This window comes from Papaver somniferum, chromosome 2 (genome assembly GCF_003573695.1).
Source record: "Papaver somniferum cultivar HN1 chromosome 2, ASM357369v1, whole genome shotgun sequence".
NCBI lineage: Eukaryota > Viridiplantae > Streptophyta > Magnoliopsida > Ranunculales > Papaveraceae > Papaver > Papaver somniferum.
Window position 1 is genome coordinate 27,989,944 of NC_039359.1, and position 26,535 is coordinate 28,016,478.

General features: G+C 32.5%; 2 protein-coding genes, 2 long non-coding RNA genes and 1 pseudogene across 4 annotated transcripts; 3 read left to right on the plus strand and 2 right to left on the minus strand.

Moving 5' to 3' along the window:
- Window positions 1-182: 182 nt before the first annotated feature.
- Window positions 183-2,802, minus strand: LOC113347210 (3-ketoacyl-CoA synthase 2-like). The gene is made up of 2 exons (XM_026590818.1): window positions 1,818-2,802; window positions 183-1,269 (listed from the first exon to the last, which is right to left on the minus strand). Exons 1-2 carry the CDS (start codon window positions 2,418-2,420, stop codon window positions 478-480), a joined length of 1,395 nt encoding a protein of 464 aa, XP_026446603.1. The 5' UTR covers window positions 2,421-2,802; the 3' UTR covers window positions 183-477.
- A 5,688-nt stretch (window positions 2,803-8,490) lies between these two features.
- LOC113347213 lies at window positions 8,491-10,757 on the plus strand. Its single transcript, XR_003358815.1, has 2 exons — window positions 8,491-10,045; window positions 10,141-10,757. It is a non-coding gene; the product is annotated as an uncharacterized LOC113347213 (long non-coding RNA).
- A 2,245-nt stretch (window positions 10,758-13,002) lies between these two features.
- On the plus strand, window positions 13,003-13,629 carry LOC113347214. The gene is made up of 3 exons (XR_003358816.1): window positions 13,003-13,166; window positions 13,379-13,431; window positions 13,519-13,629. It is a non-coding gene; the product is annotated as an uncharacterized LOC113347214 (long non-coding RNA).
- A 47-nt stretch (window positions 13,630-13,676) lies between these two features.
- Window positions 13,677-15,304, plus strand: LOC113347212. The gene is made up of 3 exons (XM_026590819.1): window positions 13,677-14,253; window positions 14,378-14,477; window positions 14,621-15,304. Exons 1-3 carry the CDS (start codon window positions 13,793-13,795, stop codon window positions 14,963-14,965), a joined length of 906 nt encoding a protein of 301 aa, XP_026446604.1. The 5' UTR covers window positions 13,677-13,792; the 3' UTR covers window positions 14,966-15,304.
- Window positions 15,305-16,435: 1,131 nt separating this feature from the next.
- On the minus strand, window positions 16,436-19,057 carry LOC113347211 (annotated as a pseudogene).
- Between the last annotated feature and the right edge of the window lie 7,478 nt (window positions 19,058-26,535).

Consider the following 26,535-nt stretch of genomic DNA (forward strand, 5'->3'; position numbering starts at 1 on the left):
AAGAAGAGAGCATGCAGATGCCAACCGATCAAATAAAAGAAAAACAAAGCATGCAACAACTCTAGAAGTCTAGTTACACTGTTACTTTATAATTTGTATTTACACCAAAATTTTGCAATAAAATTGATGTAAAGTAGCAAAATAGTAAAATTGTGAGAAAGGACGCAATACCAAGGACAATATCCGTGCTTTCTCCTCCGTGAAAATAAACTTATAATAATTTTATAATAACAATAGGATAAAGATAACCAAGTACGTACAACTAAAATAATGCATGCAAACAGTAACTAGTGCTCCTTACGTACCAAACCCAACCATAACTGCATCAAAAAAAAACCCAACCATAGATATTTTTTTCACACACAACGTAAACCCACTTACAGTTCTCCAAATTAAGATCATCTATTATCATCATTCCTATACTATTATAATTGCATGATGATGATGTTCATCAAAACGATGCACCCATTAAAGAGATCAAGCCTTTGGCAAATCAACAGGAAACCTATCGATCTCATCAATCCAAGCGTTCTTAATAGATCTCCGATCAGCGCTCTTTAACGTTGCAGGATCGACGGTCTTTAAAGCATGCCAAACTGCACTATTACATTTAAACCCTGATCCAAATGCAATTTGACAAACCTTATCACCTTTCTTGATCCTTCCTTTAGCTTCGGAATAAGCAAGTTCATACCATAAAGAACTGCTTGAAGTATTTCCAAATCTGTATAATGACATTCTTGATGGTTCTAAATGCCATTCAGTTAGGTTTAAACTTCTCTCAACTTTGTCAAGAACACCTCTACCACCAGCATGAATACAGAAATGATCGAAAGCTAGCTTGAAATCAGGAACATATGGCTTTACCTCCATCAATAACCATTTTCTTGATATGTAGTTAACAACAAATTTGACCTTTTCGGCAATTGGAAGAACAAGGGGACCCAAAGTTGTTAAATTACTTTTCAAAGCTTCTTCAGCAACCGATGTTAAATCTTTGGATAATGTAACTCCCACACTTCCTGTATTATCTTCTTCTTGATAAGCACATTTGTATCCACGATCTTCATTACCTTTATGTGTTCGGATGGTGTGGATTAATTGATATTTAGCACGGCTACGATCAGATGTTCGGTTTGATAGTAATACAGCTCCGGCTCCCATTCTGAATAGACAGTTGGATACCAACATTGATCTTTTGTTTCCCCAGTACCAATTCAGTGTAATGTTTTCGGTACTTACTACTAGGGCGCATGAATCTGGGTGCACCTGTTTTTGACATAAATATTTACAACAATAAAAATCGGAATTAGAATCATGTAATCAAATGTTGTGTACTTTAGTAATTTAGTTTCGCAACAATTCTTTTCTTTTCATCAGTATATGCATGCATCCTATTACTAAGAGATCTCCTCATACAGTATCGCATCTTCAACAAGATGTACCAAATGCGTATCAGCGGTGGGACTAACTAACGTAAACGTCAAACGAGTAAACAGTCTTCGTGGAAAAAACATGACTATGATTCTATTAAATCATGAACAAAAAGAAGACAACCACGAAAAGTAGTTGACAGAAAGATCACAAATTAAAATCATGCATAGAATGACAAATCAACTTCTTATAGTTTTAAGGAACAAGTTACAAAGTTAAATGCATGCAATGACGTTCATGAAAACTTACGTTAACAAGAATTACCAAAACAAACTTAATTATGCGCAGGTCAGATACATATATATCCAAAGTCTTTCATCATGATCATCTAATGGTAATAAAAAGATCTAAACATAAGAGTATAAGATCCAAGAAATACGTACTTGAAGGAGCCGTTTGGCAAGGTCTACAGAAATGAGTCCAGCACTGCAACCCATTCCACCAAGGTTGTAGCTCACAATATCACTCTTGAGCTTATAATGATTTATGATCATTGAACACAACGATGGGGTAGGATTGAAAAGACTACTATTCACAACAAGTATGCCTATTTCAGAAGGTTTGATGCCAGTTTTGTTCAAAACTTCGTCGATAGCTCCAAATAGAACCGTCTCAATTTCTATTCTTGCTTTATCCATGCATGGGTTTGGTGGAAGCTCCCACATAGCCTCTGGAAAGTATGTGGATTGTCCTAAACCCGATTTTTCTAAGATCGTTCTTTGAAAAGCCAAGCTTTCTTCAGAAAATATTCCTAGCAAGCCCGAGTGCTCAAGGAAGATTTCATGGGAACACTTTAACTCATCAGTGGGTTTGTAACTAGCGAAATCGGCTAGGTAAATATTACGACGTTTAACCATGGAGTACAGTTTCGCTAAAAACATTGCTAGCACCAAACATAAAAGTATGTAAGAAAGGTTGAGCTTAATAAGGATGAAAAATTCAGTAACATAATGAGAACTAAGTACAGTACTCAATATGTCAGCCATTTTTGTGCTTTTCGAAACTAAAAGTTTTGATGATCACTTTTCAAGCAAACCAAAACGAAAACTCAAGTACAAAGAGAGAAAAACAGATCAATTTTAGCAAAGAAAAGATTTAACCCTTTTAACTGCTAGTTCACTGATATAGATAGAATGTTCAGAGAAGTAAAATAGAACACATAGTGGCTGAAAACCCTAAAATGGTATTATCAAAGCTGAGAAGTAACAGATGAGTAGTATCATTTGTTTTTTGGTGGCTACTGTAAAAATATAATATGAGACATTACTATTTTAGAACCTGAGAACTGAAACTTAATGAGAAAAGGCGAAGAATGAATTGAACAAAAATTTAGAAGTAGAAAACTTAAATAGATTTTCTTCTTTCTTCTGCTTTAAATCAGGTAGATGAGACAGGATTTATAGCAACACAACTATACACCACAACAGAGAGAGACTCAACTGCTTAGGAATCTATTTATTATCACCACCAACATATATGGATATAGAGAGAGAGACAGACTTTAAATGGTGTCGGTGTTGGCTGAACAAGTAAATTTCCCTTCTGTTATTATTTTGGTAGCATGGGCAAGTAAAAGTTAAATCAAGGATGCATGTTGTAGAAAAAATATCATGGAAAGCTGGCTGACCTTATATAAGGTTAGGGTTTCTTTCATTTTGAATGGAACCTTGCAAATATATCACACTTGATCCCCTGACACCCTTTGTCAATGAAACTTATATTCTTAGTTGCACACGTTCTTTACGTGTTTGTGTATTCCCTTTTGTGGAAATTTTGGATAAGGATAACTTTGATCCTTGTAAGGGTTGGCAGTTTCAGTGCGTCTGCAATTTCTTTTTTAGTTTTAAAGTGCAAGATATATTCCGAGACTCATCATTAGCACGAAGATGGTGCCAAAACTGAGCCAGAGATGCAAAGTCCTTCTAAAGTACAAAATGAATATCACCTTAATTTCCTTCTTCTAATAGGGTCATGTTAACTTGTATACCCTTATACATGTTAAGGTTCATTAAAGCAACAATTCTTGCATTGGAAACAAGATTTGTTTGTTTTATTACATTGAAAACGGTAATTCTTTGCATTAGGAACAAAAAATGTTGTTTCTAGTGCAAGAAAAACCAATTTATAGTAGAACAAGACAAAAAAAACACAATTTTCAAATAAATAAAATAATTTTTTATTAAACCTTAAAATATATGGATATACAAGTTAATAAAAGTCTTATAAGCATCTATTGTCTCGTCTTTTGAGAATTTTGTAATTTTTCCTTCTTTTGACCTTTCTCTGTAACTTTTTCTTTGAATGATTCTAGACGAAACGGAGAGTTTTGGACATCACTACAACTCACATCCTCAAAGCTAGAGTGGGGGGTTTTTAGTCTTGGTTTCTGAAGTATTTTTGTTTTTACTTATGTGTGGATAGTGGATACACTGCTGTGGTAAAATTTATCATGGTCATCAATCATTTTACTGCAGTAATCAAATTGCGGTAGGTGTTATTAAGGTGCTTCCTCAATGTATATATTTCTTTAGTAAGTTTAATCTTTTATAGCCCTCGGTATGGTCCATTGTATGCTTTTATATATACATATCTATTATATTATAAGGGACAATGGTGTTTTTTCCTATGCACGGAGATCTACAGTTTGGACACATAAAGGATGGTCCAGATTGAGATGCATATTTAAGTTATTCTATTACATTTCTGACATATAAATAATGGTCCAGATTGAGCTAAATATTTAAGATTTTCAATCCACATTTTAGACATATAAAGAAGGGTCCGGATTAATTCACATATTAATTTTAGATAAGACAATTAATTTAGATTTTTAATGTCATTTATTTGGGAGTTATTAATTTTACTTAAGACAATGAATTTAAATTTTTAATGTCATTTATTTGGGAGTTATTCCTCCTATTTAATGTCAAACCGTTTCTTTTATTCTAAATCAACAACTCTATTCATCCTCTACACAACTCTATTCTCAAGGTATGATTCTTTTTTGTTTTGGTTGATTGAGATAATTTTTGTTAGCTTTTCTCTTTAACTTTTGTTAGATTTTCATCCTTTGCAAAACTCTGTTTTCAAGGAATGATTCTTTGTTATTTTGCTTGATTGAGATAATTTTTGTTAGCTTTTCTCTTTAATTTTTTGTTTAACATCAATGGATTCACGGTGCCTCGCGCCTAATATTTGTGTCATTTATGCAGTTTAATTTTTCTAGATAATTTTTGTTAGCTTTTATCTTTAATTTTTGTTAGCTTTTCATCTAAGATTGAGCTAAATATTTAAGATTTTCAATCAACGTTTTAGGCATATAAAGAAGGGTTCAGATTAGTTCACATATTAATTTTAGATAAGACAATTACTTTAGATTTTTAATGTCATTTATTTGGGAGTTATTAATTTTACTTAAAACAATGAATTCAGATTTTTAATGTCATTTATTTGGGAGTTATTCCTCCTATGTAATGTCAAACCGTTTCTTTTATTCTAAATCAACAACTCTATTCATCCTCTGCACAACTCTATTCTCAAGGTATGATTCTTTTTTGTTTTGGTTGATTGAGAAATTGTTGTTAGCTTTTCTCTTTAACTTTTGTTAATTTTTGTTAGCTTTTCATCCTTTGCAAAGCTCTATTTTCAAGGTATCATTCTCTGTTATTTTGCTTGATTGAGATAATTTTTGTTAGCTTTTCTCTTTAATTTTTTGTTTAACATCAATGGATTCACGGTGCCTCGCGCCTAATATTTGTGTCATTTATGCAGTTTAATTTTTCTAGATAATTTTTGTTAGCTTTTCTCTTTAATTTTCGTTAATTTTTGTTAGCTTTTCATCCTTTGCACAACTATATTCTCAAGGTATGATTCTCTGTTGTTTTGCTTGATTGAGATAACTTTTGTTAGCTTTTCTCTTTAATTTTTTGGTGCCTCGCGCCTAATATTTGTGTCATTTATACAGTTTAATTTCTCTTTGTTACTTTTCATTAATATACTATTTTGTTATCTCGAGTTTTTTCATTTGTAGTCAAAAGATACTGATCATATATGATTGCTATCTATTCATTTTTATTCTTATGTTAGGTTCTTTTTAATACCATACCATTTAATTTCTATTTTTTTACACTAGTTTTTTTATTTTTCTCTGGACAGGAAATTGTCCAATTAGACTGACTTATATGGGCCATAATCAGAGGATTTACATGGAGTGAAAATAAATGACGAAGAAAACGATGGTTCCATTGTTATGAACTTAACTTAGGTCGGTAAATAACATTTTTTAACTGTATTGCTACTGCTGTTAGAGAGTTCATACTCTTTGTTGGATTAGAGTCGTGTACATGTTCGTATCAAATGGATTAAAGTTTCTTGATTATGTGTGTATGTTATTCTTCAATTTTTTTGGATCATGTGAAACTTGAAATAACATTTCTTCACATTAATTACCTTTTGATGGTTTACAAAATGAGTATTTTTTTTATCTTAAATTCTTCGTGCATAGTCAAATAATGATTATATGCAGTTGACATCTAAAAATATCTATTCTCTTAAAAGATCATCTTAAATTCTTTATACATAGTCGACCATCTTGCTAATACTGAAATTTAAGAAGCCCAAAACAAGCAACGCGGAACTGGCTTATTGAAACTCACCATTTTCTGGTTTCAAGAGATTATTTTAAGCAATGAAGAAAGTGGTTTAGGGAGCAATACAATAATACAATTTTCTTTTCTGTGTGATGCGTCACTATATCTATATGTGTCGGGACTACACAAATCTTCATTGCATGCATTTTATCATTGATGCAAATGAAGAAGTTTTGGTATTCCAGAAAGGTACAAGTCTAATTTTTGCTGGAAAATGTGGTTCATATGTGATTGCGATGACTAAATGTAATTGTCGAGTTTTTTTTTAAAGATAAAGCTTAGTGCATAGGAACTCATATACATTTTTCATCTAAAGATACCATGACTAATAATTGATCCATTACCCATGTTTTACTATGTGGATATCATCTAATACTTGAGCTTTTTTTATTTCATTGAAGATACCAAGTAACCAAGGTTAATACAAATATGTTACACTTTATAGAAGTTGATTTAAAAAATATTTTAATATTCAATTGTATTGTCATGTTCATTTTATGCTAGCAAATTATAAATTATGGATGTTTTCGGCCTCTTATGTACTCTTAGGTTAAGATGTAATATCAGTTCCATTTGCAAGTTTTCATACCATTCATATTTAGACTGGGTCTCTTATTTACTTCTAGGTCTCAAATGCATATGTTGATAAAGAGCGACTCTCTTATACACGTATCATATTAGAGGGGGAAATTTCTTTTGTTTGGATATGCAATTTTATTTAGCGCGAGTCTTTCACTACTTAGTTAAGACAATAAGATTGTATTATTAATTTGCAAGGAAAAGCATATTTGGCATATGATATATGCAATATCATCACGCACGTCATTTTTCACCCTAAGAAATATTCAAGGACGCTTCGTATCACTAATATCCAAGGGAATGCAATAGGATTTAATGTTTTACATTTTTTTTTTGGTGAAGCTGTAAGCTGGGCGTTTTTCATATGTTAGTTTAAACCATAAATGTATAGTTATCATTCTTTATCAACGGATTTCATATTACAGTATAACGTCTCTCAAACCTAGAATATTGTAGGGAATAATGACGTTTAATGGCCGTAAAATGACTGGCCGTAAATTATATTATCCCAACCGATTGATATTTTTTTACCATGAGTTCAAGTATTACTAATGTGTAATCACGCCAATTATACATTGATACAAGCACAAAGTCAATATTCATATTTTAAAACTGTTAGTTGTTCCAAAAATTAATGTAGATATAAGGATATGAAAGAAGGATTCCCAACTCAGATTCAACATTTTGAATTTCGAAAAAAAAATTACTAAATTTTTTTTAGTACAAAATGACAATGTATTTAAATGATGGCTGAACTGCATTTGTAATTTGGAATGCAATCGACAAGTTACTTTTATTCAAACCTGGAATTTCTACGTGTTCCTTCTTGGGACATCAGGTTTTCAAGTTTGCTGGTATTATTTGCAACAACTATGAATAGATGGTTATCTCAATTACCATAAATGAAAACGGGTGTAGATCCCATTTTACACACTTACATTGGATATCTTAATCACCAAAAAAAATACTTTCTGTTGTATATGTGTCAGTGTACATCCATGTGGACATCCTAATCGTCATTTAACAAGAAACTGATCTGGTTGATGTTAATAGTTTCGATCAAAGCTTCGAATTCAGTTTGAGAAAGATTACAGTTCCCCAAGGGTTCCCACGCTCATCTCTTGGTAGTCTCACAAGAAAAAAATATTTAACCAACACAAAAACAATTCATAACCTCGTGCCGTTACAGCACGGGTCATATCATAGTCTATATTATAAGGGACAATGGTGTTTTTACCAATCGACGGTTATCTATAGTTTGGATATATAAATAAAGGTCCAGATTTAACACTATCCAATAAAAGGTGTGTTTTTCCATGTGTACCAAAAACTACATTTCGGATATATAAAGAGCGGTCCAGATTTCATAATAAAATTTATCCGAGTTGTAACGTGTTCGGTCATTCAATGTTAACAAAGTCAAAGACGTTTCTTTTCCTTCCATCAATAATCATACCAATGAAAGTAATTTATGTAAATTTTAATTTCAGTTCATAGGAAAGATCACCAGCCAAAGGCTTACCCATCCTACGAATCTATAATCCCGGATAATTTCAGTAATATATTTTCCAAGATTTGTTTTGTGATTCTACATTCAAACTGTATTAGGTTATTTGAATTTCGTTTTGCGTTTTTCGGATTTCTAACTGTTTTGATAATTTTTTCCATTGATAGACAGAGAGTTCCTCACTTTTCAAAAGGGAAAATTTGTTGAGTTCTAGAAGGAAAGATTTGGAGCAATAAAAGTTCTCATAATTTCAGGTACACATTACAGTCCCCCCCTTAATATGTTTTTCTCTCTTGAATGGATCTAATAAAAGGAACGGTATGTAATTTATATTTATATTTCATAGTTGGATCGTTTTTTCTTCATCCGTCATGAATTTTGTTTTCTAGGGCGTTGTTGGAATGTCTTAATCTACCAAATACGAAGGTCTTATAGGTTTATAGGATTTTGTAGATTTTTCACTTTTTTTTTTACCTCAAAATTGCTAGATATATTTAACAAAAAATCCCTTTTAGTTTTGGTTTCAATGGATAGTACAATGTGCCTGTGACTAATATTTTTTCTTATTTTCGCTGTTGTACCTTTTGGTTTGAATAATACTTTCACCAAATAATTTGAAGAATGTTTAAGCTCAAAGATGAAAACGAACATCTAAACGGACATTCATATATTAAGAAATCTATTTATATTTCATAGTTGGATCGTTTTTTTCTTCATCTGTCATGAATTTTTTTTTTTGGGTGTTGTTGGAATGTCTTAATCTACCAAATACGAAGGTCTTATAGGTTTATAGGATTTTGTAGATTTTTCACTTTTTTTACCTCAAAATTGCTAGATATATTTAACAAAAAATCCCTTTTAGTTTTGGTTTCAATGGATAGTACAATGTGTCTATGACTAATATTTTTTCTTATTTTCGCTATTTTACCTTTTGGTTTGAATAATACTTTCACCAAATAATTTGAAGAATGTCTAAGCTCAAAGATGAAAATGAACATCTAAACGGACATTCATATATTAAGAAATCTATTGCTACTTAAGTGGGTTGTGTTTCTGTGTCCGTCGACACAGTGACCAGTTGTTAGTTTTGGATTATACACAGTGACCCGCTATTAGTTTGCACGCGCTATCAAGCAAAAGTTCTTACTCATACGATCATTATTCTCCAATCGGAACATACATCCTGGGAAATTGACGATCTGTTTTGCAGAACTTAATGGATAAGCATCTCTGGCACTTGCTATATTTTCTTCATGCTATTGACTTTTTGCGCTAATCGAAAGATATTGTTTGCAGGGACATGCCCATGGAGTTGTTTGTCAAATTTAATGTCAGGTCAAATAAAATCATTAGCGATAATTTGTAAATTTGTCTGTCAAAAAATGTTGGAGATTGGAAAATGTCATTCCTTACAGAATTTATATTGTGCACTGTTAGGATTGTCAATACACTGAGAATTTTATTATCCATAGTCTGGTGTCTGTGTTTGATAGATATTGACTGCCTACAACATCCATGGTTTTTGTGTCTATGATCACTTTTGATCCCTTACACCTGTTTAATTGTAATTATTTTCTATTACACCTGTTTGAAATTGTGATATCATTGCTAATCATCTTTTTTTTTGCACTAAAATATGGATTTGATTTATAATTTTTCATTTAACGAGCATAATTGGTGATACTAGAAGCTTAGGCATGGGTAGTGACTACTTATATAAGATGTCAGATATGTTCCCTTGAGTTGGTTTTGACTCTGCTGCTTGAAGTTCCAAATTATTCTTTGATTGTGTTAATGAGCATTTAAATATAGAAAAGAATATATTGGCAGCAATATTAATATTCCGACCGGATACTTACTAATGGGATGGACCAAGGTATGATTGTTATTCTTATTCTTTGTTTGTGGAAGCAATATAGACTGTTTCTTCCCATATTTAACTCATGGGAACTCCGTTATTGTGTTATGCAGGTTGGCATTGTTTGGTGTGATATTGGAATATGTCCAAGGTCTGGATGATGCTTAAGCAATCAACCGAATTCATGAAATTGACGAAGGGAATCCATGCCAGATCCATGTTGGATCACCCGTAAGTGGTATGAAATTGACTGGAAGTGTACTATGGTTATCAGTTTAGATGCGTTGTTAGTCGCGAAAATGTAAGAAACTTGTACTGTGTACCTTTTTGTAACCCTTTCATTTGTTGTCTCTTTTTAAAGCTAATGCTAAATCGAATACAGAAGATGAATTGCATGGGGTCAAGTAATGGGTACTCAACAAGTGAGGGTCGTCTATAAAACACTTAAAAAGAAGGATGATTCTAAACAGACCGAGAAACTAGACTACACCAAAACAATATCTCACTTTATGTCTCACAATTTTTTTTGTATGGTCTCGGTGGGCCCCGCGGAGGACAGTAAGGGGTCCCATTTTTTGGGTTTGTTGCGTCTAAGGTTTCCGTGTGGTTTCATTCACACGGTTCACTAAGAATTTTTGTAAAAAGAAATGCAGATGGAAATCTACATCAAGGTGTTACTTTCTTGATCATTAATACGAAACTCTGGTCAAAGTAAAGAGTTTTATTGAAATGCAAAATTATTCTTTAGAGTTACTGTATATAAAGGATGACAAACCTATCGTATTAAATAGGATTTCACAAGAATCTAACCAATTTATACACTTTGAGCAGGACATGAACCTAGCAGTTGGCACCTCGATAAACGTATCAGATCAGTTTGAAGGGAGATGATTGGGATATCAATGTCAGCTGTAGTTATAGTCTTTGTAAATCCTTGGCTCTTTGTGCATGTGTGCAATCTTCAAGAAGTCTTCTTAGTTTGTTGCTCAATCATTACAATTTATCCACGGTTAAGGTTTAAATATAACGCCTTGGATATGGTTCTTAAATATTTGCAGTGTTGCATTTGCTATTTTGATTTTCTCCAAATCTAGACAATTTTTTCGGAGTGCTATATTTTGTGTTAAAAAATAGTCTTATAAGATGTGCACCTTAAATAGAAAATTAGATGTATCCCAAAACCTCAAACTGAATTTGTTGGAAATTATTTATTTTTTAGATTGATTCTTTACAGAAAACAAAAAAACATTAGTGTTTCCGTTGCTTTTTTAAAATAGTATTTTCAAAAATAAAATAATAATGGAGTTGTTAAATAGTATCTTGAAAATAAAATAGTAAGTCACCTCGACTGAAACAATACCTTCAGCTAAAACGCGGGTTTAGTGGTGGGTCAAACCGCACCCAACATATTACCCCTTTTCCTACATGGTGTTTGATATACTTTTAAACGGTTTTTCTAAGTGAAATTTCAAACTTCAAACTCCCTGAATATCAATCGAATGTTTTGAAATTTCTTTCATTTTTTAAAATAAAAATGATGAAATGTTGTCGGGTGAAAAAAAAAATTTGACAAAGAAAATAATTTAAGTTTGCTGAGAAATGATCTATAACGATCTGGCTTAGGGGAGGAAACATATTTTCTTGACAGGAGGCTGAAATGCTTTTATGCTCAAAACTTTCACAATGGTTAACGCGTTTTGGCTCACTTAGTTATTCATTATGATACATTTTCCTTCACTTTTAATTTTCAAAGGTAACAATTTTAATTTCCGCCTTCTTCGTTATAACGAAAAGCACGCCAATTTATATGTACAAAAGGAATATGCAACAACATAAAAATCTGTGGTGTTTATTATTTATATTTAGATAAATCTTAAACTAAATAAGGGTGTAAACCATATTTATCGATATCACCGGTAAAAAAAAATCCCCTGATTATGATTATATAAGAAATTGTTGATAAAACACCGAATAAGCTAGCAAGTCCACATTCTAACAACGAACAACATTAATGATCCAAAACCCGTGCCGTATCATACCCTAGTCTATATTATAAGGCACAGTGGTGTTTTCCTACATCGACGGCTCTCCACAGTTCGGACACATAATGGACGGTCCAGATCGAGTAGCTATATAGACAATTTAGGGACAATGATGTTTTACTACATCAACAACTCTCTATAGTTTGGATCCATAAAGAACGGTCCAGATCAAGAAACTAATGTGTAGTTTCCATAGTTTGGATACACAAAGATTTCGTCATTTAAAGGACAGTTATGGTTTAATGGAAAATGTTAACAAATATATTATTTTCTTTATGTTAATGAGGATCTAAAATTTAGGTTACGGTTTAGGCACTTAATGAAAGATGTTAACAAATACATTATTTTCGTCTTCAAGAGGAGATAATACAGCCATTACAGACACCACCGGATTATGAAAATCACCCTAATATCATCTTCCAGGTCTAATATTCAATTTCAAATCCAATTTCAATACCAAAGCCGTTACAGATTCTCATTAGACGCCATAATCATTCAAACCCTAAACCTAAATTTCTAGGATTTGCTCCTAAAAATATTTTAGACTTTCAATCACAACCGTTGAACGTTTGTTTATCAGATGTAACAGTTGAATATTTCAAATTTCGACATCATTTATCTCATTCAACCCAGTTAGTGTGCTGTGGATGACCTGATCATTCAAATCTGAAGGAAACAGCCGTTTCGCATTTTCTTAGCAATTTTGGCTATAAGATAGTCTCGGGCATAAACCCACTCTCAGTGACGAATAAACCTATCGAAAAATCTTTTATCCCGGTATGACTCTCTCTAATTTTGGGTTGATTGATTTTTTCTTTTTTTTGAATCATGGGTTAATTGACATTAGATACTCCGATTTAGATAGTAATAATTCATCATCCAAATTTTTGGTCTATTTTAATAACAGGCACGATCTGCTCCATATTTTTTGGTTTAGCAAATCTAGTGTGAACGAACCATCAATGCAAGCTATTGAGTATGAGTTTCAATGAAGGAAATTGACGAAAAAGGTTGGAGATGGAGTAACGGATACTGATAAGGTCAAATTCTGAGATAGCTTCCATCGATGGTTCGGTCACATACTTATTCTAGGGCAGGTATGTCATGGAACAGTATCTTTTTAATTTTTGCAACTGCAGTAACGGATGTCTGTATATAAGTGATTCTTGATTAGGATTTTACTTGATATTTGATCTTTGATATACTCTTTTTCTGTGCTTATGTGATTTCATTTTGGGAATTAGGGTAGTTTTGTATGATAATTTTGTGATTAATTTGGGTTTGATCAAAGACTAAATTATGGGTGTAGATTCATTGGCTATTGATGCAGATAATGCACATACGAATTTGGCACCGGGTAAGGTAACTTTTGATCCCAACGGATCTTTGTAAACAATATCATTTTGTGGTTTACTAACGGATGTGTTTGAATTCCGAAAATTGTGTCAGTCCCTTATGGCGCTTCAGGAGCAGTGAGCAAAACTCCCATATCATATCAAACTAAATCCTTGAAAGTTAAAAAAAAAAAACAAATACTAACTACTCAAATCTATAACTCAGTTCCTTCTCTACGGCAGTGCGTTGCTCCTATTTGGTAATGAGAGATGCATTGATGTGAGATTGCATCTATCAGATGTTGCTCGACAGGTGAGCACATACTCGCATCTTTTTTTGTTGGTTACTAGCATATGACCCGTGTCGTAACAGTCTGGGGTTTGAGCTGATGTTGTTGGCTCTTAGGAAAGAAGATCCAAGTACTTGGTCTAGGGCCTATTTTGATCCCCTTAGCTGTTGTGAGCATATGAATAACAATTTCTCTGAATCTTTTAATTCCATGGCTTCTAATATGAGAGATAAACCTATAATCCAACTAGGCATGATGTATGGTCAGTTAGTCATGGGTTTGTTATTTAAGAGAAGGGAAGAATTTGCTAAGTGGAATGAAAATTGTTTGGTCCCTGCTGCTGTTAAATTGATAAATAAGATGCTTGACTTGGTTGGAAAGTTTGATACAGAAGGCAGTGTGGTTGGACAAGTTTATTTGGTAACTAATGTGATCACCAAGAAAATATTCACAGTGAATATTATAGACAAACAATGCACTTGTTTGCAATGGCAGCTAAGGGGATTCCCTTGTCAACATGCTGTATGTGCATTGAAACTGCTGAGGCCAAACTGGAAAGAGTAAGTGGTTTGTATTATTCAATTACTTTTTTTGTATTATTCATTTACTTTTGTTTTTGTAAGTGGTTTGTATTATTTATTGTTCCTTGTACACTGACACACCTTTGTTTTATTGATTGAACAGTTATTGTGCTCCTTACTATTCTGTGGAGTATTATAGGACCACATATGCAAATGCTGTCACACCCTTAGAAGACATAACTGAATGGTTATGGGAAGATAAGGTAGATTTATAAATTTTATTGAAAGTGGTGCATTTACTTTTCAAGATATTGGTTATTTATTTTTCTCTTTTCCCTATTTAAGAATCAAACCCTTTAAGGTTTCATTACTTTAACTTTCTCATTTGTTTCTCTTCTTCTGGCAGGAAACCATGAACGTCAACGTAAACCCTCCTCCTTATCAGAGAAAAACTGGAAGACCAGCAAAGAAGAGGAAGAGAAGTTATGATGAACCTGAAACTGTGGTGAAGAAAAGGAAGTGTGGAAAATGTGGATCTATTGCTGGCCACAACAAGAGAACCTGTGCTGGTGGTGATGTTGGTAAAAACCAAACTGGATTCAAGCCAAGCACTGAGTATGATGCTGCAAACTGCACCTTCACACATAGAGATCAGCCTGAAAGTAGCACTGCAAGGGGTAAAGCCAAGGTGAACAGATCCAGAGGTACATCATTTTTTGTTGGTGAGTCATCTGCAGGACCTAGCACTTAAGGAAGACCAGTAGCAGGACCTAACACTCATGGATCTACACAAGATAATCAAAATTTCAGTCAGAATTTTGCTGGTATTGGATCTGTCAGTCAACATCTTTCTGTCACAAAGGGAAAGCAAACCAAGGCTAAGAAGACTAGGAAGTAGAAGTGTGTGTGCTTTATTGTTTGTTTTAGATATGTTGTGGACAAGTATCTAATTGATGGTTAGTTTTTTTGGTTGCTTTTGACACTGATTCTGGTATGGACATGTATATGTACCAGAAATAAGTTTTATTTTGATGGGATAATCTTGCTTTATGAATGAAAATGATATTAGTTAGAACTAATTTTCAGATTACATGTTAATTGTCTTTTCAAGTTAATTTTTACATATTCTCAGATGCATTTCTGATTTGCATTGTTCTTTGTAGCATTCTTGTTTATGCAGTGGCTAACTCGTTTTCTTGACTGCACCGAGTCGCGAGTTAACTCTCTGCTCAATCACTGGCTAACTCGTTCCAGTTACTGATTCAGGGGCTTTAATGTTATTTTACGCTGCTGATTTAATGCCACATATGCACTAACGGATACTAACGCCAGTTAACTGTTTTCTCAAAAAAACATGACGAAAAAAGTCAAGAATGTGGCATTTAATAAACTTTGAAAAAAACGGTGTCATTTTCTTAAACATGAAATAGGAAGTGTGGCACTCTATTAAAATTCCCTTTATTCTTTCGATATGTTATTGCTTTTCATTAACATTTTGCATTTTAAAATTTTGATCCGACCACGAGTAGATGCTAATAGTAAAATAAAGAGTGAAACATTGAATAAGTGGATCTTGTCAATGTGTAAGAAAAGTACTTGGTTGTTTTATATATACTATACACCCTTAATTCCATGAATCCTTTCAGTACTTAATCGTGCACATCCAAGTCTAGCTAAATTTTCTATCAAACTATTAAGTTTTTCAACTGCCTCACCGAACATCATTCATGCATAACCAGTCATGTGAACACCTATTGGAACTCAGTCGTATAGTGTACTTTGCAGTTTCCTTGCAAGTTACTAAAAATTATAATGATTTTTCTTTTAAAAGATGGCTAACTGTGTGAACAACACTTACACCCATATTTGTGTCTACAATCTCTACATCATTAAGATCACACGCGTAGTATGTCTGTGATATCAGTTTTTTTATTATTATCAGGTGACTGCAATGCATAAAACATTTTTTATTATCAGGTGACTGCAATGCATATTGCGAAAATAAAACCCTACTTGCATCGTGTTGTTGCTCTTTTTTGAAGAAGAGAGCATGCAGATGCCAACCGATCAAATAAAAGAAAAACAAAGCATGCAACAACTCTAGAAGTCTAGTTACACTGTTACTTTATAATTTGTATTTACACCAAAATTTTGCAATAAAATTGATGTAAAGTAGCAAAATAGTAAAATTGTGAGAAAGGACGCAATACCAAGGACAATATCCGTGCTTTCTCCTCCGTGAAAATAAACTTATAATAATTTTATAATAACAATAGGATAAAGATAACCAAGTACGTACAACTAAAATAATGCATGCAAACAGTAACTAGTGCTCCTTACGTACCAAACCCAACCATAACTGCATCAAAAAAAAACCCAACCATAGATATTTTTTTCACACACAACGTAAACCCACTTACAGTTCTCCAAATTAAGATCATCTATTATCATCATTCCTATACTATTATAATTGCATGATGATGATGTTCATCAAAACGATGCACCCATTAAAGAGATCAAGCCTTTGGCAAATCAACAGGAAACTATCGATCTCATCAATCCAAGCGTTCTTAATAGATCTCCGATCAGCGCTCTTTAACGTTGCAGGATCGACGGTCTTTAAAGCATGCCAAACTGCACTATTACATTTAAACCCTGATCCAAATGCAATTTGACAAACCTTATCACCTTTCTTGATCCTTCCTTTAGCTTCGGAATAAGCAAGTTCATACCATAAAGAACTGCTTGAAGTATTTCCAAATCTGTATAATGACATTCTTGATGGTTCTAAATGCCATTCAGTTAGGTTTAAACTTCTCTCAACTTTGTCAAGAACACCTCTACCACCAGCATGAATACAGAAATGATCGAAAGCTAGCTTGAAATCAGGAACATATGGCTTTACCTCCATCAATAACCATTTTCTTGATATGTAGTTAACAACAAATTTGACCTTTTCGGCAATTGGAAGAACAAGGGGACCCAAAGTTGTTAAATTACTTTTCAAAGCTTCTTCAGCAACCGATGTTAAATCTTTGGATAATGTAACTCCCACACTTCCTGTATTATCTTCTTCTTGATAAGCACATTTGTATCCACGATCTTCATTACCTTTATGTGTTCGGATGGTGTGGATTAATTGATATTTAGCACGGCTACGATCAGATGTTCGGTTTGATAGTAATACAGCTCCGGCTCCCATTCTGAATAGACAGTTGGATACCAACATTGATCTTTTGTTTCCCCAGTACCAATTCAGTGTAATGTTTTCGGTACTTACTACTAGGGCGCATGAATCTGGGTGCACCTGTTTTTGACATAAATATTTACAACAATAAAAATCGGAATTAGAATCATGTAATCAAATGTTGTGTACTTTAGTAATTTAGTTTCGCAACAATTCTTTTCTTTTCATCAGTATATGCATGCATCCTATTACTAAGAGATCTCCTCATACAGTATCGCATCTTCAACAAGATGTACCAAATGCGTATCAGCGGTGGGACTAACTAACGTAAACGTCAAACGAGTAAACAGTCTTCGTGGAAAAAACATGACTATGATTCTATTAAATCATGAACAAAAAGAAGACAACCACGAAAAGTAGTTGACAGAAAGATCACAAATTAAAATCATGCATAGAATGACAAATCAACTTCTTATAGTTTTAAGGAACAAGTTACAAAGTTAAATGCATGCAATGACGTTCATGAAAACTTACGTTAACAAGAATTACCAAAACAAACTTAATTATGCGCAGGTCAGATACATATATATCCAAAGTCTTTCATCATGATCATCTAATGGTAATAAAAAGATCTAAACATAAGAGTATAAGATCCAAGAAATACGTACTTGAAGGAGCCGTTTGGCAAGGTCTACAGAAATGAGTCCAGCACTGCAACCCATTCCACCAAGGTTGTAGCTCACAATATCACTCTTGAGCTTATAATGATTTATGATCATTGAACACAACGATGGGGTAGGATTGAAAAGACTACTATTCACAACAAGTATGCCTATTTCAGAAGGTTTGATGCCAGTTTTGTTCAAAACTTCGTCGATAGCTCCAAATAGAACCGTCTCAATTTCTATTCTTGCTTTATCCATGCATGGGTTTGGTGGAAGCTCCCACATAGCCTCTGGAAAGTATGTGGATTGTCCTAAACCCGATTTTTCTAAGATCGTTCTTTGAAAAGCCAAGCTTTCTTCAGAAAATATTCCTAGCAAGCCCGAGTGCTCAAGGAAGATTTCATGGGAACACTTTAACTCATCAGTGGGTTTGTAACTAGCGAAATCGGCTAGGTAAATATTACGACGTTTAACCATGGAGTACAGTTTCGCTAAAAACATTGCTAGCACCAAACATAAAAGTATGTAAGAAAGGTTGAGCTTAATAAGGATGAAAAATTCAGTAACATAATGAGAACTAAGTACAGTACTCAATATGTCAGCCATTTTTGTGCTTTTCGAAACTAAAAGTTTTGATGATCACTTTTCAAGCAAACCAAAACGAAAACTCAAGTACAAAGAGAGAAAAACAGATCAATTTTAGCAAAGAAAAGATTTAACCCTTTTAACTGCTAGTTCACTGATATAGATAGAATGTTCAGAGAAGTAAAATAGAACACATAGTGGCTGAAAACCCTAAAATGGTATTATCAAAGCTGAGAAGTAACAGATGAGTAGTATCATTTGTTTTTTGGTGGCTACTGTAAAAATATAATATGAGACATTACTATTTTAGAACCTGAGAACTGAAACTTAATGAGAAAAGGCGAAGAATGAATTGAACAAAAATTTAGAAGTAGAAAACTTAAATAGATTTTCTTCTTTCTTCTGCTTTAAATCAGGTAGATGAGACAGGATTTATAGCAACACAACTATACACCACAACAGAGAGAGACTCAACTGCTTAGGAATCTATTTATTAATCACCACCAACATATATGGATATAGAGAGAGAGACAGACTTTAAATGGTGTCGGTGTTGGCTGAACAAGTAAATTTCCCTTCTGTTATTATTTTGGTAGCATGGGCAAGTAAAAGTTAAATCAAGGATGCATGTTGTAGAAAAAATATCATGGAAAGCTGGCTGACCTTATATAAGGTTAGGGTTTCTTTCATTTTGAATGGAACCTTGCAAATATATCACACTTGATCCCCTGACACCCTTTGTCAATGAAACTTATATTCTTAGTTGCACACGTTCTTTACGTGTTTGTGTATTCCCTTTTGTGGAAATTTTGGATAAGGATAACTTTGATCCTTGTAAGGGTTGGCAGTTTCAGTGCGTCTGCAATTTCTTTTTTAGTTTTAAAGTGCAAGATATATTCCGAGACTCATCATTAGCACGAAGATGGTGCCAAAACTGAGCCAGAGATGCAAAGTCCTTCTAAAGTACAAAATGAATATCACCTTAATTTCCTTCTTCTAATAGGGTCATGTTAACTTGTATACCCTTATACATGTTAAGGTTCATTAAAGCAACAATTCTTGCATTGGAAACAAGATTTGTTTGTTTTATTACATTGAAAACGGTAATTCTTTGCATTAGGAACAAAAAATGTTGTTTCTAGTGCAAGAAAAACCAATTTATAGTAGAACAAGACAAAAAAAACACAATTTTCAAATAAATAAAATAATTTTTTATTAAACCTTAAAATATATGGATATACAAGTTAATAAAAGTCTTATAAGCATCTATTGTCTCGTCTTTTGAGAATTTTGTAATTTTTCCTTCTTTTGACCTTTCTCTGTAACTTTTTCTTTGAATGATTCTAGACGAAACGGAGAGTTTTGGACATCACTACAACTCACATCCTCAAAGCTAGAGTGGGGGGTTTTTAGTCTTGGTTTCTGAAGTATTTTTGTTTTACTTATGTGTGGATAGTGGATACACTGCTGTGGTAAAATTTATCATGGTCATCAATCATTTTACTGCAGTAATCAAATTGCGGTAGGTGTTATTAAGGTGCTTCCTCAATGTATATATTTCTTTAGTAAGTTTAATCTTTTATAGCCCTCGGTATGGTCCATTGTATGCTTTTATATACATATCTATTATATTATAAGGGACAATGGTGTTTTTTCCTATGCACGGAGATCTACAGTTTGGACACATAAAGGATGGTCCAGATTGAGATGCATATTTAAGTTATTCTATTACATTTCTGACATATAAATAATGGTCCAGATTGAGCTAAATATTTAAGATTTTCAATCCACATTTTAGACATATAAAGAAGGGTCCGGATTAATTCACATATTAATTTTAGATAAGACAATTAATTTAGATTTTTAATGTCATTTATTTGGGAGTTATTAATTTTACTTAAGACAATGAATTTAAATTTTTAATGTCATTTATTTGGGAGTTATTCCTCCTATTTAATGTCAAACCGTTTCTTTTATTCTAAATCAACAACTCTATTCATCCTCTACACAACTCTATTCTCAAGGTATGATTCTTTTTTGTTTTGGTTGATTGAGATAATTTTTGTTAGCTTTTCTCTTTAACTTTTGTTAGATTTTCATCCTTTGCAAAACTCTGTTTTCAAGGAATGATTCTTTGTTATTTTGCTTGATTGAGATAATTTTTGTTAGCTTTTCTCTTTAATTTTTTGTTTAACATCAATGGATTCACGGTGCCTCGCGCCTAATATTTGTGTCATTTATGCAGTTTAATTTTTCTAGATAATTTTTGTTAGCTTTTATCTTTAATTTTTGTTAGCTTTTCATCTAAGATTGAGCTAAATATTTAAGATTTTCAATCAACGTTTTAGGCATATAAAGAAGGGTTCAGATTAGTTCACATATTAATTTTAGATAAGACAATTACTTTAGATTTTTAATGTCATTTATTTGGGAGTTATTAATTTTACTTAAAACAATGAATTCAGATTTTTAATGTCATTTATTTGGGAGTTATTCCTCCTATGTAATGTCAAACCGTTTCTTTTATTCTAAATCAACAACTCTATTCATCCTCTGCACAACTCTATTCTCAAGGTATGATTCTTTTTTGTTTTGGTTGATTGAGAAATTGTTGTTAGCTTTTCTCTTTAACTTTTGTTAATTTTTGTTAGCTTTTCATCCTTTGCAAAGCTCTATTTTCAAGGTATCATTCTCTGTTATTTTGCTTGATTGAGATAATTTTTGTTAGCTTTTCTCTTTAATTTTTTGTTTAACATCAATGGATTCACGGTGCCTCGCGCCTAATATTTGTGTCATTTATGCAGTTTAATTTTTCTAGATAATTTTTGTTAGCTTTTCTCTTTAATTTTCGTTAATTTTTGTTAGCTTTTCATCCTTTGCACAACTATATTCTCAAGGTATGATTCTCTGTTGTTTTGCTTGATTGAGATAACTTTTGTTAGCTTTTCTCTTTAATTTTTTGGTGCCTCGCGCCTAATATTTGTGTCATTTATACAGTTTAATTTCTCTTTGTTACTTTTCATTAATATACTATTTTGTTATCTCGAGTTTTTTCATTTGTAGTCAAAAGATACTGATCATATATGATTGCTATCTATTCATTTTTATTCTTATGTTAGGTTCTTTTTAATACCATACCATTTAATTTCTATTTTTTTACACTAGTTTTTTTATTTTTCTCTGGACAGGAAATTGTCCAATTAGACTGACTTATATGGGCCATAATCAGAGGATTTACATGGAGTGAAAATAAATGACGAAGAAAACGATGGTTCCATTGTTATGAACTTAACTTAGGTCGGTAAATAACATTTTTTAACTGTATTGCTACTGTTAGAGAGTTCATACTCTTTGTTGGATTAGAGTCGTGTACATGTTCGTATCAAATGGATTAAAGTTTCTTGATTATGTGTGTATGTTATTCTTCAATTTTTTTGGATCATGTGAAACTTGAAATAACATTTCTTCACATTAATTACCTTTTGATGGTTTACAAAATGAGTATTTTTTTTATCTTAAATTCTTCGTGCATAGTCAAATAATGATTATATGCAGTTGACATCTAAAAATATCTATTCTCTTAAAAGATCATCTTAAATTCTTTATACATAGTCGACCATCTTGCTAATACTGAAATTTAAGAAGCCCAAAACAAGCAACGCGGAACTGGCTTATTGAAACTCACATTTTCTGGTTTCAAGAGATTATTTTAAGCAATGAAGAAAGTGGTTTAGGGAGCAATACAATAATACAATTTTCTTTTCTGTGTGATGCGTCACTATATCTATATGTGTCGGGACTACACAAATCTTCATTGCATGCATTTTATCATTGATGCAAATGAAGAAGTTTTGGTATTCCAGAAAGGTACAAGTCTAATTTTTGCTGGAAAATGTGGTTCATATGTGATTGCGATGACTAAATGTAATTGTCGAGTTTTTTTTTAAAGATAAAGCTTAGTGCATAGGAACTCATATACATTTTTCATCTAAAGATACCATGACTAATAATTGATCCATTACCCATGTTTTACTATGTGGATATCATCTAATACTTGAGCTTTTTTTATTTCATTGAAGATACCAAGTAACCAAGGTTAATACAAATATGTTACACTTTATAGAAGTTGATTTAAAAAATATTTTAATATTCAATTGTATTGTCATGTTCATTTTATGCTAGCAAATTATAAATTATGGATGTTTTCGGCCTCTTATGTACTCTTAGGTTAAGATGTAATATCAGTTCCATTTGCAAGTTTTCATACCATTCATATTTAGACTGGGTCTCTTATTTACTTCTAGGTCTCAAATGCATATGTTGATAAAGAGCGACTCTCTTATACACGTATCATATTAGAGGGGGAAATTTCTTTTGTTTGGATATGCAATTTTATTTAGCGCGAGTCTTTCACTACTTAGTTAAGACAATAAGATTGTATTATTAATTTGCAAGGAAAAGCATATTTGGCATATGATATATGCAATATCATCACGCACGTCATTTTTCACCCTAAGAAATATTCAAGGACGCTTCGTATCACTAATATCCAAGGGAATGCAATAGGATTTAATGTTTTACATTTTTTTTTGGTGAAGCTGTAAGCTGGGCGTTTTTCATATGTTAGTTTAAACCATAAATGTATAGTTATCATTCTTTATCAACGGATTTCATATTACAGTATAACGTCTCTCAAACCTAGAATATTGTAGGGAATAATGACGTTTAATGGCCGTAAAATGACTGGCCGTAAATTATATTATCCCAACCGATTGATATTTTTTTACCATGAGTTCAAGTATTACTAATGTGTAATCACGCCAATTATACATTGATACAAGCACAAAGTCAATATTCATATTTTAAAACTGTTAGTTGTTCCAAAAATTAATGTAGATATAAGGATATGAAAGAAGGATTCCCAACTCAGATTCAACATTTGAATTTCGAAAAAAAAATTACTAAATTTTTTTTAGTACAAAATGACAATGTATTTAAATGATGGCTGAACTGCATTTGTAATTTGGAATGCAATCGACAAGTTACTTTTATTCAAACCTGGAATTTCTACGTGTTCCTTCTTGGGACATCAGGTTTTCAAGTTTGCTGGTATTATTTGCAACAACTATGAATAGATGGTTATCTCAATTACCATAAATGAAAACGGGTGTAGATCCCATTTTACACACTTACATTGGATATCTTAATCACCAAAAAAAATACTTTCTGTTGTATATGTGTCAGTGTACATCCATGTGGACATCCTAATCGTCATTTAACAAGAAACTGATCTGGTTGATGTTAATAGTTTCGATCAAAGCTTCGAATTCAGTTTGAGAAAGATTACAGTTCCCCAAGGGTTCCCACGCTCATCTCTTGGTAGTCTCACAAGAAAAAAATATTTAACCAACACAAAAAATTCATAACCTCGTGCCGTTACAGCACGGGTCATATCATAGTCTATATTATAAGGGACAATGGTGTTTTTACCAATCGACGGTTATCTATAGTTTGGATATATAAATAAAGGTCCAGATTTAACACTATCCAATAAAAGGTGTGTTTTTCCATGTGTACCAAAAACTACATTTCGGATATATAAAGAGCGGTCCAGATTTCATAATAAAATTTATCCGAGTTGTAACGTGTTCGGTCATTCAATGTTAACAAAGTCAAAGACGTTTCTTTTCCTTCCATCAATAATCATACCAATGAAAGTAATTTATGTAAATTTTAATTTCAGTTCATAGGAAAGATCACCAGCCAAAGGCTTACCCATCCTACGAATCTATAATCCCGGATAATTTCAGTAATATATTTTCCAAGATTTGTTTTTGTGATTCTACATTCAAACTGTATTAGGTTATTTGAATTTCGTTTTGCGTTTTTCGGATTTCTAACTGTTTTGATAATTTTTTCCATTGATAGACAGAGAGTTCCTCACTTTTCAAAAGGGAAAATTTGTTGAGTTCTAGAAGGAAAGATTTGGAGCAATAAAAGTTCTCATAATTTCAGGTACACATTACAGTCCCCCCCTTAATATGTTTTCTTCTCTTGAATGGATCTAATAAAAGGAACGGTATGTAATTTATATTTATATTTCATAGTTGGATCGTTTTTTCTTCATCCGTCATGAATTTTGTTTTCTAGGGCGTTGTTGGAATGTCTTAATCTACCAAATACGAAGGTCTTATAGGTTTATAGGATTTTGTAGATTTTTCACTTTTTTTTTTACCTCAAAATTGCTAGATATATTTAACAAAAAATCCCTTTTAGTTTTGGTTTCAATGGATAGTACAATGTGCCTGTGACTAATATTTTTTCTTATTTTCGCTGTTGTACCTTTTGGTTTGAATAATACTTTCACCAAATAATTTGAAGAATGTTTAAGCTCAAAGATGAAAACGAACATCTAAACGGACATTCATATATTAAGAAATCTATTTATATTTCATAGTTGGATCGTTTTTCTTCATCTGTCATGAATTTTTTTTTTTTGGGTGTTGTTGGAATGTCTTAATCTACCAATACGAAGGTCTTATAGGTTTATAGGATTTTGTAGATTTTTCACTTTTTTTTACCTCAAAATTGCTAGATATATTTAACAAAAAATCCCTTTTAGTTTTGGTTTCAATGGATAGTACAATGTGTCTATGACTAATATTTTTTCTTATTTTCGCTATTTTACCTTTTGGTTTGAATAATACTTTCACCAAATAATTTGAAGAATGTCTAAGCTCAAAGATGAAATGAACATCTAAACGGACATTCTATATTAAGAAATCTATTGCTACTTAAGTGGGTTGTGTTTCTGTGTCCGTCGACACAGTGACCAGTTGTTAGTTTTTGGATTATACACAGTGACCCTCTATTAGTTTGCACGCGCTATCAAGCAAAAGTTCTTACTCATACGATCATTCTCCAATCGGAACATACATCCTGGGAAATTGACGATCTTTTTGCAGAACTAATGGATAAGCATCTCTGGCACTTGCTAATTTTCTTCATGCTATTGACTTTTTGCGCTAATCGAAAGATATTGTTTGCAGGACATGCCCATGGAGTTGTTGTCAAATTTAATGTCAGGTCAAATAAAATCATTAGCGATAATTTGTAAATTTGTCTGTCAAAAAATGTTGGAGATTGGAAAATGTCATTCCTTACAGAATTTATATTGTGCACTGTTAGGATTGTCAATACACTGAGAATTTTATTATCCATAGTCTGGTGTCTGTGTTTGATAGATATTGACTGCCTACAACATCCATGGTTTTTGTGTCTATGATCACTTTTGATCCCTTACACCTGTTTAATTGTAATTATTTTCTATTACACCTGTTTGAAATTGTGATATCATTGCTAATCATCTTTTTTTTTGCACTAAATATGGATTTGATTTATATTTTTCATTTAACGAGCATAATTGGTGATACTAGAAGCTTAGGCATGGTAGTGAGTGACTACTTATATAAGATGTCAGATATGTTCCCTTGAGTTGGTTTTGACTCTGCTGCTTGAAGTTCCAAATTATTCTTTGATTGTGTTAATGAGCATTTAAATATAGAAAAGAATATATTGGCAGCAATATTAATATTCCGACCGGATACTTACTAATGGGATGGACCAAGGTATGATTGTTATTCTTATTCTTTGTTTGTGGAAGCAATATAGACTTTCTTCCCATATTTAACTCATGGGAACTCCGTTATTGTGTTATGCAGGTTGGCATTGTTTGGTGTGATATTGGAATATGTCCAAGGTCTGGATGATGCTTAAGCAATCAACCGAATTCATGAAATTGACGAAGGGAATCCATGCCAGATCCATGTTGGATCACCCGTAAGTGGTATGAAATTGACTGGAAGTGTACTATGGTTATCAGTT